The sequence below is a fragment of the Ambystoma mexicanum genome, chromosome 2p, assembly GCF_040938575.1.
Source record: "Ambystoma mexicanum isolate Mex_15411 chromosome 2p, UKY_AmexF1_1, whole genome shotgun sequence".
Classification (NCBI taxonomy): Eukaryota; Metazoa; Chordata; class Amphibia; order Caudata; family Ambystomatidae; genus Ambystoma; species Ambystoma mexicanum.
The window spans coordinates 1,204,639,034-1,204,652,747 of NC_090923.1; the positions used below are offsets into that span (position 1 = coordinate 1,204,639,034).

The following is a 13,714-nucleotide window of genomic DNA, read 5'->3' on the forward strand; positions in this document are numbered from 1 at the left end:
AGTGGCGAGTGGAGGGAAGTGCTTGCAAACAACGCCAGACGAGAGGCCGGGGCTCAGAAGGACCTTCAAGTGCTAAGGAAGGTGCGCAATGAGCTATCGGTAACCGAGGATGGCCTCCTGCTGCGATGCCGCCATACCGTCACCCCGCGAACATTGGTGACCAAGGTGCTACATATGGCACACAAGGGACATCAAGGGGCTGCCAAGACCAAGGCGTGCCTAAGACTGAAGGTGTGGTTCCCCGACCTGGCGCAAAGAGTGGACGAGTTTGTGCGCACATGCGTTCCGTGCCAAGCGGCCAGTCCGGCGGAGAGGGGTCCACCCATCGGAACCATGGAAAGGCATGAGCAGCCGTGGGGCACGGTGCATGCCGACTTTGGCTTCATGGGTCGGGGCATGTACTTTCTGGCGGTCGTGGACCAGTGGTCACGGTATCCAGAAGTCGAGCTGGTGGAGTCTACAGCCAGTGACCACACCATCTTGGCTCTGGAGAAGATGTTTGCCACGCACGGATTCCCCACAGAGATATGTTCGGACAATGGCACGCCGTTCCAGGGGCAGCAGTTCGCCAGGTACTGTAAGGAGAGGGGAATCCAACATAGGAAAGTCACGCCGCTCTGGCCCAGGGCGAACGGAGAGGCTGAGTGATTAATGCGGACACTCAACAAGATCTTCCGAATCTCGCTGGATGGAGAGGAACTACGTCAGAACCTCTTTCAGTTCCTGCGAGAGTATCGGACAACCCCCCACTAGTCCACTGGGGTTGCTCCGGCCGAAGCACTGTTTAACCGATGCCCCAGAGGGCTGCTGCCTGAGGTAGAGGGGCGACAACCCGGGGTGATTGACAACAACCGCGTACGCCAAGAGCGCAGGGTCAAGAATGAGAAAGTGCCTGCCGGAACCTGCAGGAAAAAACGATTGAAGTAAGGGACACTTTACTAGTTCGAAACAGGCGTCCGGAAGGAAAACTATCCCTCACATATGAGACCCTGCCACTAGGAGTAACCCATGTCAAGGGGTCGATGGTCACTGCGGCCAATGAGAGGGGGAAGGTCACGAGGAACATATCCTACTTCAAGCGGATCGAGGCCAGCCCGCAGGTGGCCTCCCCAGGAGCGCCGCCAGAGGCAGCTTCCCCAGGGCCACGACCCGTGGCACCGCCGGTGGACGAAGGGCCTCCAGAGGTATAGGGGACACCGAGAGCACCTCGCGAGGACAGCAGAAGGTACCTGAGCCGGGAAGGGCGCCAATGCCCATCGAGGTTCCAAGACTTCATCATGGACCCGGTCTCGTAGGAGGCCGAGAACTGTTCCCACGCACCAAGGTTTTGTTTGTTATGGTTATAGTTTAAACGTGTTCATTGTTTGGGGAAAAAGGAGGGATGTTGCGTAGTACGCCATGCATGTGCACATGCGCGAGCCGGAACGAGGCTCGCGCATGCGCTTGTTTAATAAAGCAGGTCTTGGTCACCAGTTGCAGCCGGGACCAGTAACGGCAACATGCGTCCCGTGTCTGTCTGTGCGACTGACTGCGTGTGCGTACGGTTGTGTGTGCGGGGGCCTAGGTGTCATATACTGCATCCAATAATGAGTAACTTAGGGATTTGTGTTCATAAAGTGTTTAAGGTATATTGTACTCTTTATGGCATTGTAACAGACTCTAAACTCGCCACAGATCAAATCTGCTGTTTTCACCCCTCCTGCGGGACTAGAGGTAGATATATGCTCTCTTGTAGTTGTATTCCTGCCCTCTTTACCTGTGCGTGCCTTTTCTCATTTCATTATGAATTGATCGAAAATCAATAAAATGGTTTGAACCAAAAAACATGCCGTGTCGCTAGAATTTCCTACAGACGTGGCGACCGCCATCTTGAAAATCTTGGGCCCGTGAGAAAAAGATCTATTAAAGCTTGCCACAACAACACATCTGTGCAATGCGTAGTTTAATAACTTTTAGGTGCGAGAGCAATTATTATTATTATTTTTTTAAGTTCACGTTTTTTTTGGCTCACGTCCCATTGTAAGATGGCGGACATGTCTAGCAGTGAGGATACAATGCCATTTCTAAAAGGGCCTTCCGTTTTTCTAAATTAAACAGCCGATTGATTTTGGGGCTGCGTATATCCGCCAGGCAATTCAACCCACCTAAACACGAAAGTTTCACATGGGCGTACTTAAAACCCAATGGAGAGCTAGTAGTCTCCCCCACTAAGATGGCTACCGAATAAAGGCGGTTATTACGGATCTATAACGGGAAGATATTAAAATTATATCTGGGCCTCCGTATAAACCCAAATACCCACAGCAGTAGTTACAAGTTCAACTCAAATTGACGCGGACGCTACTGCAGTAAAAACCTCGGGATTTAGGTAGGAAGTTTAACGGTTTTAGCGGCCAGGCCTCGATTCACAGGAAGCAACACCCGCCCCCTAAATTTTGTCACTGGAAAACAAGAAACGGACTTCATGTCAAGCTGTCAACGTGGGGGAGACAGGCGGGAAAAAACATGTTCTGCTCGAGAGAATTAGTTTGAGCGAACCTTAGCAAAATACTCTCTGGTAAAACATTCGGAGCACGAACACATCTATATTAAAAAAGTAATAATAACCTAGGCCATGCAATCTGAAAAGTTTCAGTTGACGATTTTCATATACTGATCGGGCGCCATCTTTGTGTTCCAATGAGGACTGAGGGGAGGGAGGCAAAGGCGCATTAAAAAGAAACATGGCGACTTCCTGCTCGGCATGGACGAGCTGGCAGCATAGCTTTCTGCCCACTCATGTCACATCCTAAGTCTGGGAAAACAACACCGCCGCATGTTCCACGGGTTGCTTGTCACGTTCATTCTATACAGCAGCACATTAGATAAATTGGAAAAAGAAAAGGCGAAAAACAGTCCTAGAACTGGTGGCCGCCATTTTCAAGAGGGGGTTTGAAGATGACAAGAAGATGGCGGCTCCCTAGCAGGCGTGAAAACTGAGAAGAAAGGGAAAAACAATAGCGGTCCGTAGAGAAAGGATCGTAAAACGTTGCATACAAATTAGTGTTTAATTCAGCAACTGTTTACATAATTTTTTTTAATCAATGTTTTTATTTTTAGTCAGCTCGTTATAAACGATCACATAACGGCCACACGATGGCGGTACTCTATGAAGCATAAGGGTGTGGGGACCCATACATACGGTAGCTCACGAAAAGCACAAAGAAACGCCCCTTTTCTCTACCCACACTCGTTTGCAGCCGAAATATTGTTTTTGTTCTCCTTCTCAATGTAGTGTGCACCCGCCCACTTCACTTAAAGTCCCCGCCTATTAGAGTTCTTAGTTTGAAAGGTGGGCGGAGAATGCCCTAACAAACGCACAAGATGGCGGCTCCCAGGCGGACGTGAAGAGACAGCATTTTGCCCCGATATTTCTACGGCCCTATATTACACGTAATGTTTTCTGGAGAGTGAAAGGCTGTTCTGAAGTTACGCAAGCTGTGGGGTTCAAAAATTCATTCAATTGGCTTCAACGAATGCTGAAAGACATCTCAGGCTCCTCCTCCTGAGGGCGGGAGGTGAAGCAACCCTGCTCGCCGCCATTTTGGAGGCGGCTCTTGTGGTTGCCTATGGACAGACACAAGATGGCGGCTCCCAGCGGCGGTGAATTTAGCTACACAGGGGAACAGTAGTGGGGACTGGTGTTGTTCGTACGAAGCATTGGATGTAACTTTAACCAACGAGGCCAGGCAGGGTGAATAGTGTGACTTTTGGAGTTGAAAGGCCAACGGCAGCGACAGCACCAGCAGTAGACAGCGGCAGCACTGCTTCTATCCTAAGATGGCGGCTCCCACAGCCTCCATGTCCGGCCTGTAAACCTTTACCCCACAGTACATTTCCAGTACCGGAGTAGCAGCTTTCTGCACTGTGCGTCCCCCCCAGCCTCGGCAAGTTCTTTCGTGGTCTATAGAGTTGCTGTTGGCTTATTTCCCTCTCCTGCAATGGCTGCCACAGCCCCCCCAGCACCCGGCACCCCCGCCTTTCTTCCATCATCTGCTGCTCTGCAGCCTCGCTGGAAACGTGTGGTTGGGTGGTCGGGTCCGGTGCCCAGACCTCGGCACGGACACCGTGCGGTTGCGATCAAGGAACTGATCGTGGTGTTCGGCGGTGGCAACGAAGGAATCGTGGATGAGTTGCATGTATACAATACCGGTGAGTGATATGTTTTGAATGGGATGCAGATGTACCTGGTTGTAATGTGGTGACAGTTGCCGCTGGTTGTGACAGGATTTAAGTCCTTGCAGGTGGATATTTTTGCTGGGGGCGTGTGTTCTTTTGGGGAGGGGCGGGCTGAGCCTAGTGTCCATTATGACACTGACAGCCTGTGCTGTCACTGTTCTAGATAATTATTTTATTACCTTCATATTGCCGCTTTGATGGATTATGCAGTTAGACCACGGGTTGTTTTAAAATCCTTTCGCACTCAGTACCTCGAACGTGAAACCTCAATACTATTTGTGTCGCCTTTCTACTTGTTCTTTAATGTATGCCTTGTTGTTCCCCGTGTATACAGTATAAGACCATACATAAAGTAGACAAGGGACAGTTTACTGCAGTTGGTGGTTTCGTCTAAAACTGGCACGCTTTCATCGCAGCAAAATGCAAGAGCAACTATTTTCCTATGCCAACCTGATACTACTTAATCTTGCTTGTTTGACGATTGCGGGTTGAATACCAAATATGCGTGCTCCTTTGATTATATCCACTGCAACCGAACCGCCACAATGTTTTACCCCCCCCCCCCCCCCGTAATGATGTTTAGAAGACTTTTTACATTTGTCTTCTCTCGTCATAATGCCCGCTGTATTGGTGTATTTTATCCCAGTATATTTTATCCCACCGTGATTTTTCTTTGCTTGTACTTGCGGTAGGTGACTGCGCTCAGGGTGTGTACGTTTTTGAATTATAGGGAGAATTCATATATGGACAGAGGCAATATATAGGCGGTAGGCAAAGTTTTGTTGTTGAACGATTCTTAATAAGAGCCACTAGGGGGAGTGCGAGTCTGTGGGTTTTTTTTTTCTTTTCTTTTTCCTCCTCCTTGGTGTCCTTTGAGTTTGTGCTAACGCCCCTTAATGTATCCTTTGCTGTGTGGCGCCAAAGTAGAAACAGCCGAGGGCAACATGATATTCTGGGGGCCGTTGCTGGCTTCTTGTACATATATCGAACTGAATGTCTTGCGTAATTTAATGGCAGGCTAACGCAAATTTACTTTGAGATTTATTTATCCTGCTTAATACGCGCAACCTTTGTGAAGGGATTGTGGGGGCACGCACGTATCATGCTTACTAATTAATTCTGGATCACAGTTGATGATCCTTTTTTGGGGTTGCTCGCGAAAACACATTGGTATTGTAGCAGTTTACCCCGGGCGATGTTTCTTCAGGGGCAGCCACCTTTGTTCCATGTAAAGATATATTTCCCATATCCAGTGGTCTGCAACCTGTGGCTCTTGGATTTTTTTGCAATACAATTACAATTGCCATGATCCCTCGATTGATTATACGGATTGGGGCTGTTATTGTCTGAAGCATCTGGAGAGCCAACGATTGCGGACCCACTGACCCAGTCTCACTTGGCACAACATCCTAAACGAGAAACAAGTTCTACGTACCCACACGTTTCTAACTTTATAACCTCGTATTCATTATTTGCGGGAGATGCAATTGTGACGCGCATTTACACTAGCGCAGTCGTCATGCAAGTATAATTCATTTTTTTACAACACAGGTTGAGTTACCTGACACACAAGGCATTTGCTGGGAGATATATATGTCCTTGAGTTGATTAAGCTATGTATGAAGTAGCACTGCCCTCTTAGACAAAGACAATTTTCTGAACAAAAAAGGTTTGCATTTGAGCTAATTTGCATACCCACAATTCCTTGAACTGTAGGTTAACTTCCAGTGATGGCTACCAGGTGGCGTTGTGGAATGTGTAACTTGGCTCAAATGGACTTTCACATGTCTGGTAAAGGGTATTTATTTTTGTGTGTGTATATATGATATATATTAATATTCTTTAACGTTGTAACGCTACAAAACCCTTTCAGGAATGTTTGTAAAAAGGGACCCAGGCACTTATGACCTACTTCCTTTAGTTACAAATTATCTTTATTTCTTAATGAAAGTGCAACACAACAAACGGGGTATAAATAATGGCATAGTCACCCAAATGACGAACTTCCTCAGGCTGATTGTACAATCTTGGCGTTTTCCACCCGGAGGGGTGAGTGTTTTTATTGACTTGGATGTCATGTGGGTGAATATGCCATTTGATATTTACCCTGTTTGTTGTGTGATGCACTTTCATTATAAAATAAAGATCATTTTAAACAAAAAGTAGCAAGGGCTTGGGTCTTTTTTTTTTTCCATACAATCCTGAAAGGTTTTTTGTAGTGTTACAACATGTATGCGTATGAAATCTAGCCAATTCATACCCTTAAGCACCGTCTACAAGTTCCATGCCAGAGCACTTTTTTGGTTTTTGGCTAAATCATTCTGTATAATCTGTCAATCGCATCCTTTTTAGTTTGGGCTATTCCGCTTATGCCACCTGTATGCTGAAATTATTGCATTATAGCACAGGTAGGGAGAAAGGGAATATGACGAGGGGAACACAGCTTGTAGATGTTTTGCTCACCCATCGACTGCCCACGGCCATGCTAAGGGTTTCCCAGTACTTTTTCAAAGTATTCTTCTGAGAGTTAATGACTTAATAGCAGCTGTTAACCCACTACTGGTGTAATGCAAATGCTGTGACCAAGTTGCAAAATTGATCACCATTAAATTTTTTAACACAGTATAAAGTTGCATGTAGTGAATACAAGGCATAAAATAAGCAGTGTCACAGAGGAATTTGCTATGCATTTCTGTAGGGTTGCTAATTAAATTGGCACTTGTGTAGCAAAGTTAGCTATTTAAGTTTACCACGTTCAATGAAAGCACCGCTCACCCTGCATTCCTCTCTTAGAGAGAGACACTCTCTCTCGTCCCTTCACTCGTGTGCCAAACAGCCTGTGTGGGAGTGCTATGCACATTTTATGTTTATTTTTCAAATAATTGCAAACCAGAAATAATCAGGATAATGCGGTTATTAAGCGAACTGTATCTATCACGTCTGCCACAGACCAGTATGTGTTAGTCATTTTAAAAATAGTCTTTCAATTCCTTTTCTAAAAATGTAATAGTTGACATAATGCATAATTGCAGTATTGCTACTGTAAAACTCTGCATTGTCTCCATGCTTTGCTTTACAGTGAAGTGTATCTAAATCTCAGTGTTACCTAGATTTAATTTTCTTCGGATGGTGCATCATATTGACGGGTGGCCACCTTTGAAAATGTACATGCCCACACGGCCAAATGCTTTGATGGCAAACCGAGTCCTGTGTCCTGCTGGTTACATACAGCTTGCATAGTGCTCAACCCATGAGCTGATCCCATACTCCTTGACATTCTGTCTTACCACGTTGGTTTATAGCCGCTACCCTGAAAGTGAGATGGCCGCAAATTACAATATTCTGCCTAGTTTGCCCATTTCTCTGCATGCTATGCTTTCCACTCTGATTAGTATTTTACATAATGAATGCACAAAGCTAACTTGCTATTTCATTAAAGTAGCGATAAATACTTTCATCCAGTCTGTACATCTACAGACCTACTGCAAAACTGTACACTGTAGTTGGCCTCCAGAGCTCACCTTGCTCTATGATTATGATTGCATTATATAGTTGCACCTGCAGTAGAGAGCTGGCCAGACTGTTTTCAGAGCCTTTTTATCATATCTATTTAATTGTCCATTCATGCAGCTAACCTTTTTAGACACTCGCCCAGGGCTCAAAATATTTTCGCCCACTTGCATAGTCGAGTAGATTTTAAGGGCCAGTACCATTTGCAGGGGATGTTGGAAACTTATTTAAACTTTACATTGTTTGCAGTAAATGTCAAAAGTTTCACTGTGCATGACTGGCCTCTGGGTGGCAGCAGTGTGCCAAATTTAAAGAGGGTTTGTGGTGACATGCACCATTTTACAGTAACAATTTGCAAGGCCTGACACACTGTCTGTCTTCAGCGTTATACAAACTGCTGTATTGTTGCTCATTTTATATCTTGGCTAAAAGTATCTTCTGGTGGCATTAAAAACATTAGTACAAAATTGCTAATCAAATGGGTTTGTTTGCTAATCAAGAACAATTTAATTGGCAGACTCTGCTAATCAATTTTTGAAAACTATATTTATGCCTTGTGAATAGTGTACCCTTGGTTCATAGTCCCCATTCCTACATATAACAGTAATAGATCATTTAAAATTGCAGACTGTGTGATTTATACCCAGAGTAAGGTTAAGACACTTGGGGTTGTCTTGGACCAGGAATTGAAGATGAAAAGTCAGATGAATTTCCTTCTGTCAAGCATATGTTATTGTCTTAAACGGTTCGCACAGTTGCAGCCTTTTTTGTCCTCCGAGAAATGTGCCACAGTAGCCCGCGACATCATTGGTGCTAAGATTGATTATTGTTCAATTCTGCTGTTTGGTATTTCTAAGCAAGATTTGACTCTGCTGCAGGTCATTTAAAATAAGGCTGTGCGTATTGTGATAGGGCTTCAGAGACCATGTCACATCAGCTAGGAGAGCTTTACATTGGCTCCCTATCCGCAGCCAGATTATTTTCCAGGTGATGTCCATCACACATAATTGCCTGTCGGGGGAAGCTCCAAAGTATCTGGCCTGTCTTATTTCTCGTCGTCTTGGGTCTAATGCCAGTAGCCTCTTGGAAACACAGAGAACATACATGGCCTACATGGAGCGGCAGTCCTTTCCTCATGCAACACCACAGCTGTGGAATAAGCTCCGCTAGATGTGAGGGCATGCACTAATCTGCAACTTTCTAAGAGCATATTAAAAACGCATCTTTTTGAATAAATACTACTACTCCCAGACTTTGTATTCCTTGATTCTGAACTTATCTGCTCCATTGTCTGCTTTGGTGCTGTACATTTTCTGTGTCTGTTTATGTGGTGTGCTATTGTGCCTCCGAGCGTGTCTGCCAGTCCACTAAAAATAAACCTGATCTGTCCCCAAAGGATGAAACATTCAGCATATTGTAAAAATAAATAAAATGGTGCCACAGTGAACATGCAGGCCTTTGCACATGCTCTTGGATCCAACCATCGACTCTGACTGTGGAAGGGCACTGTGGAGGAAAGGGTACTATGAGTACAGTGATTAACTATCTTATTCCTACTTCCTATCCTTTTTTTGTTTGGGTTATTAGGTAGTGCTTTAGCACCACCTCTAACCTGATACATGTGAGTACTGCTAGGGGGAAATGGCATACAAGGAGGGACACAAGGCTTGTAGGTAGTGTCCACCCATTGACTGCCCCTGGCCATGCTAATCCGTATCGCCAGTTCCTGCCCCATCCGCCTTCATCAAGCCGTACCATCCAACTTTGCACTCAGTTTCTGACCATGTTTTTTCAAAGCCGTCTTCTGAGAGTTAATAACTTGGAGCTGTAAGTGCTGGTGTAATAATGTCTTAACAGGCTGTCTTCAGACCCTCGATTTCATAAGCACTCTGCATGTCCTTTGCTAAAGGTCCTGTTAAAAACAAGCGTTGGCAAATTTTGGCTTTGTATGCTTATTGAGCTTTATTCTAGGCACTGCTCTTGGATGCCCAGGTACTCACCATTTTGCACCTGCTACCACCAATGGCCAGTTGATAGCAGTGCCTAGCAAGTGTTTCCCATGCCTACACAAAAGCCCTAACTGTTTGCATTGCCAATGCTTGTTTACTGTGTATCTGCAAGATCCCACAACTATCACATAAGTGGCGGCGAGAAGTTGCATTCGTCATCCGTAGTCCTACATTGGCTATCGTGGGTTGCTTTTGCCCATCTTGGCAACTGATGAAAATGATGTTGACTCCCACCCTATTAAAGACTATAGGTTTACATCTGTTAGTATTTTACATGCGACCCGCAGCAAGCCTCTGCAATGAACACTCGTCCAGTTGAGGTTAATGTACACTGCAAGCCCACCAAGTTTGCACATTAACCATACCCTCGTATGGCTCAGAGGGCAGTTTGGAACCTCACACAAGTCTCGCTGGACCACTGTACAGTTTGAAGGTAGGCATTCCTCTGCCGAATGCAATGGTTCTCTGTGGCTTTATTTAGGTCAGCAATTGGGCAACACGGTCTACTCTCAAATATTGTATTTGTTCTTACAACCCACTTGATATTAAATCCATCAATTAAACACTGGCGAATAAAAAAAACAATCTTCAGGAAATCCTCCCCATTCTCAAACCAAGCCCCTCATATGTACATCATTGCCCATGCCTTAATATGAGACTTCTAGTGCTGATTCTCTGATCGGCAAGTCTTTTAACAGCTCCTGCTACTAACATTTCCTTTGGAAAGGTGAATGCTTTACTCCCGAGGGGGTGGGGTGTTCTTTATTCAGACCCCTGCACCCACACAATTGTATCTGCGCTGTAGTTCCCCAAAATAACTGTGGCTTAGCTCTGTGATGGCTGCAAGCAAATGTTTCAATCTTGGTACGTCAAAACCCCCTCCACATCTTTCATACATGGCACTCATACACTGCCTTATCTGATTCCCGTCCACTCAGTAATAGTATGCCTAAGTAACTGTGGATACCATACGTTGTTGGAAGTGTAAAGCGGCAGGTTTATAAAAATAAAAGAACCCGGATTACGGAAGGACTATATTTACAGCATCAAGGCGTTAGCTGGACGTAACGTTAGGCATAAAATAAACAGTGTTGCATCGCAATTTGCTATGCAGTTCTGTAGGTTTGTTAATCAAATTGACACAAGTTGCCATGTTCAATCAAAGCACAGCTAGCCCTGCATTCCTCTCTTGCCCTTGGTCCGCTCTTCCCTTTTCTCTGTCAACTTCAAGAGCTAATGGAGATTAGTGTAGCAGTAGTAATCTCCTCCACTCTAACAGGCCAAAGGCCTTTGCAGGATTGCCAGGCAAAAATTGCATTTTTCTTTCTTTTTCAAATAATTTCAAACCAGAAGTAATTGGGATGATAGTTTTAGTGATACTTTTATTAAGCTAACTATATCCTGTCTGGCAAAGACCAGTATGTGTTCACTTTTATATTTTTTTAAAAGGTGATCATGCAATTCCATTCCTAAAAATGTAAGTTGTTTCATAATTATAGTATTGGTACTGTAAAACGCTGCATTGTCTCGTTGCATTACAGTAAAGATTAGGCTGGTGTCTAAATCTTATTGAATTTTGTTGATTAAGAGGCATCATATTGAAAAGAGAACACTTTTGTACATGATCACACAATCAAATGATTTTGATGGCAAACCTAGTTCCTTAACTTGCTGGTTGCATACATCTGTGCAGTTGGTGTTCGACCGAAGAGCTGATACCATACTCATTGACTTTCTATTGTATAAGCCTCTTGCTTTTTATCAGCTTCCCTGAAAGCCAGATGACCACAAACTACAATATTACACCTAGTTTGCCCAGTTCTCTGCTTACTATGCCATCCACTCTGCATAGTATCCTACTTTCTTTCCTCTTACATAATGACTACACAAAGCCAACTAATTGTTTATGCAAAGTAGTGATCAATAGTTAGATCCAGTTGCTACCGATCTACTGCATTACCATACACTGTAGTAAGCATCCAAAGCTCAGTGTGCTTTATAATTATGATTGCATTATATATTAACACCTGCAGCCAAACTGTTTTCCGAGCTTTATTATATCTATTTGTGTCCCTTCATGTAGCTAACATTTTACAGATACTCATCCATGGCTCACAAGTCTTTTCGCCCACTTGCATTGCCGAATAGATTTTATGAAGGGTGAGTACCATTTGCAAGGGATGTTTAAAACATTTAACATGTACTTTGCAGTAAATTTGTAAGTTTCACTGTGCATAGCTGGCCTCTGTGTGGCAGCAGTGTGGCAACCATAAAGTGGATTTGTAGAGACATGCACCATTTTACAGAGATTGCATATGCCATCTGTTGCTATGGGTTGAGTGTATTTCTCTTGTGTTACATAGGTAAACTAAGTTACCCAACCTGAAGGCCTAGCTGAATTTTAATGAATGTGCAAGTCCTAACTGTTCTCACTAATGTCTTATTTCAGCTCTACGCAAACATGCTGTATTGTTGCTTGTTTCATGTATGCGGTACAAATAATTTCTGAAATAACTTCTGGCAACTAACAATATTGGTACAAGATTGCTACTCAAATGGGTCTATTTGCTTATCAATGCTATTTTAATTGGCAGACTGATCGTTGTTTGAAGACTAAGTCATGCCTTGGAGAGTACTGTGCCAGTTTGAAATGCTGAGAACCTCCTGTTGTAAAGTGCTCTGTTGCTCTCATGCTCTGTTGCTCTCGTGCTCTGGTTTAGATTTGCGCTATAAGTAATACAACAAATAAATGGGATTGGTAGTTTATTGGCATTATTTCACTTTTTGGGGAATATGATCATATGGGCGAAGAGTGTGTCCTTGAAAGGCCTGCTATTTGGGGGTCTGCTCTATTCTACCGCTTCTGGCAGGTCACTGTTTGCATCAAGGTAGGCGGCACAGTGTGATGTAAGCTTCAGTGTGGACACTACTATCCTCTGTCGCTTTACATGCTCAGAGCGCCTGTGTTTTTGTGGTGGAAGGGCCACGTGTTTCACTGCCTCAAAACATAGCTCACCCCCACTCTTAGCTCACCACTCTATAAGGTTTCTAGACTCTTGCCCACCAGACCCTACCTGCCACTCTTGCATTTCCCTGCCAAGAATATTTAGCCAGATAGATGCTTCAGTGGCATTCTCTATTTGCAGAGGAGTTTTTCTGAATGTTCACTCCATTTGGAGTGAATTCAGCTTGCCCCTGGGAGCACCGGAGACCCAAAGTGATAGCCACAGCAGGCAGAAACACACGCGGTTGTGTTGGGAAAACGGTGCAGTTTTTCTTTCCAAGTTTCTCAGGCTCCTCTGAGCCGGAGGAGCCTGAGAAACTTGGAAAGAAAAACCGCAGCGTTTTCCAACACAATAACATTGTATTTATGTTTGCGGTCGCTTTTGAAGCGACCGCAAACATAAATACGTTTTTAAAGCTGCAGTTTTATTTCTAAGTTTTCCGGGCTCCTCCAGCCCGGAAAACTTAGAAAAAAAAACCGCAGCTAGTGCTTATTTTAAAAAAAATATATATAAATAGCACTTACTGAGATTCAGCTGCAGCTGCCCTGCTCTGGTCTCCGGTCCCCGTCCTCCGCCTACAGCACTAATGAAGGGAAAGCCACCCAGCGGTAGCTTTTGTTTACTACAGCTGGCTGGCTTTTCCTTCATTAGTGCCGCAAAAGCCAGCACAGGAGGGCCTCCATTTCACAAAATGGATGCACCCATGTGCTTGCTTTTGCGAATTTTGAGCTTGAATAGCTCACAATTTTACATAGGAAGTTTTAAAACAGAGAATGCTAGTATTTTTTTTTTTATGTTGCCTATCTATTTTTTTTAAATAAAATTTTTTACTAGACCATCCCTTTAAGCAGTTTGGAATGGTAGCCATTGCAGATGCAATGACATTGACCTGTCTGATCAGCGATAGGTTAGAGTTCAGGTAGACACCCAATGTCTTTACAGCTTGGGGTACTAGGATGGGAGTGTTAACAA

General features: G+C 44.4%; 1 protein-coding gene across 3 annotated transcripts in view; it reads left to right on the forward strand.

Annotated features, from left to right (window-relative positions):
• Positions 1–3,327: 3,327 nt before the first annotated feature.
• HCFC1 (host cell factor C1) overlaps positions 3,328–13,714 on the forward strand; it is a 771,113-nt gene continuing 760,726 nt past the window's right edge. For all 3 annotated transcript variants that reach the window (XM_069645438.1, XM_069645439.1, XM_069645441.1), the window contains exon 1: positions 3,328–4,191. In XM_069645438.1, coding sequence (XP_069501539.1) covers positions 3,981–4,191 — 211 coding nt within the window. In that variant the 5' untranslated portion in view covers positions 3,328–3,980. The remainder of the gene's footprint in view (positions 4,192–13,714) is intronic.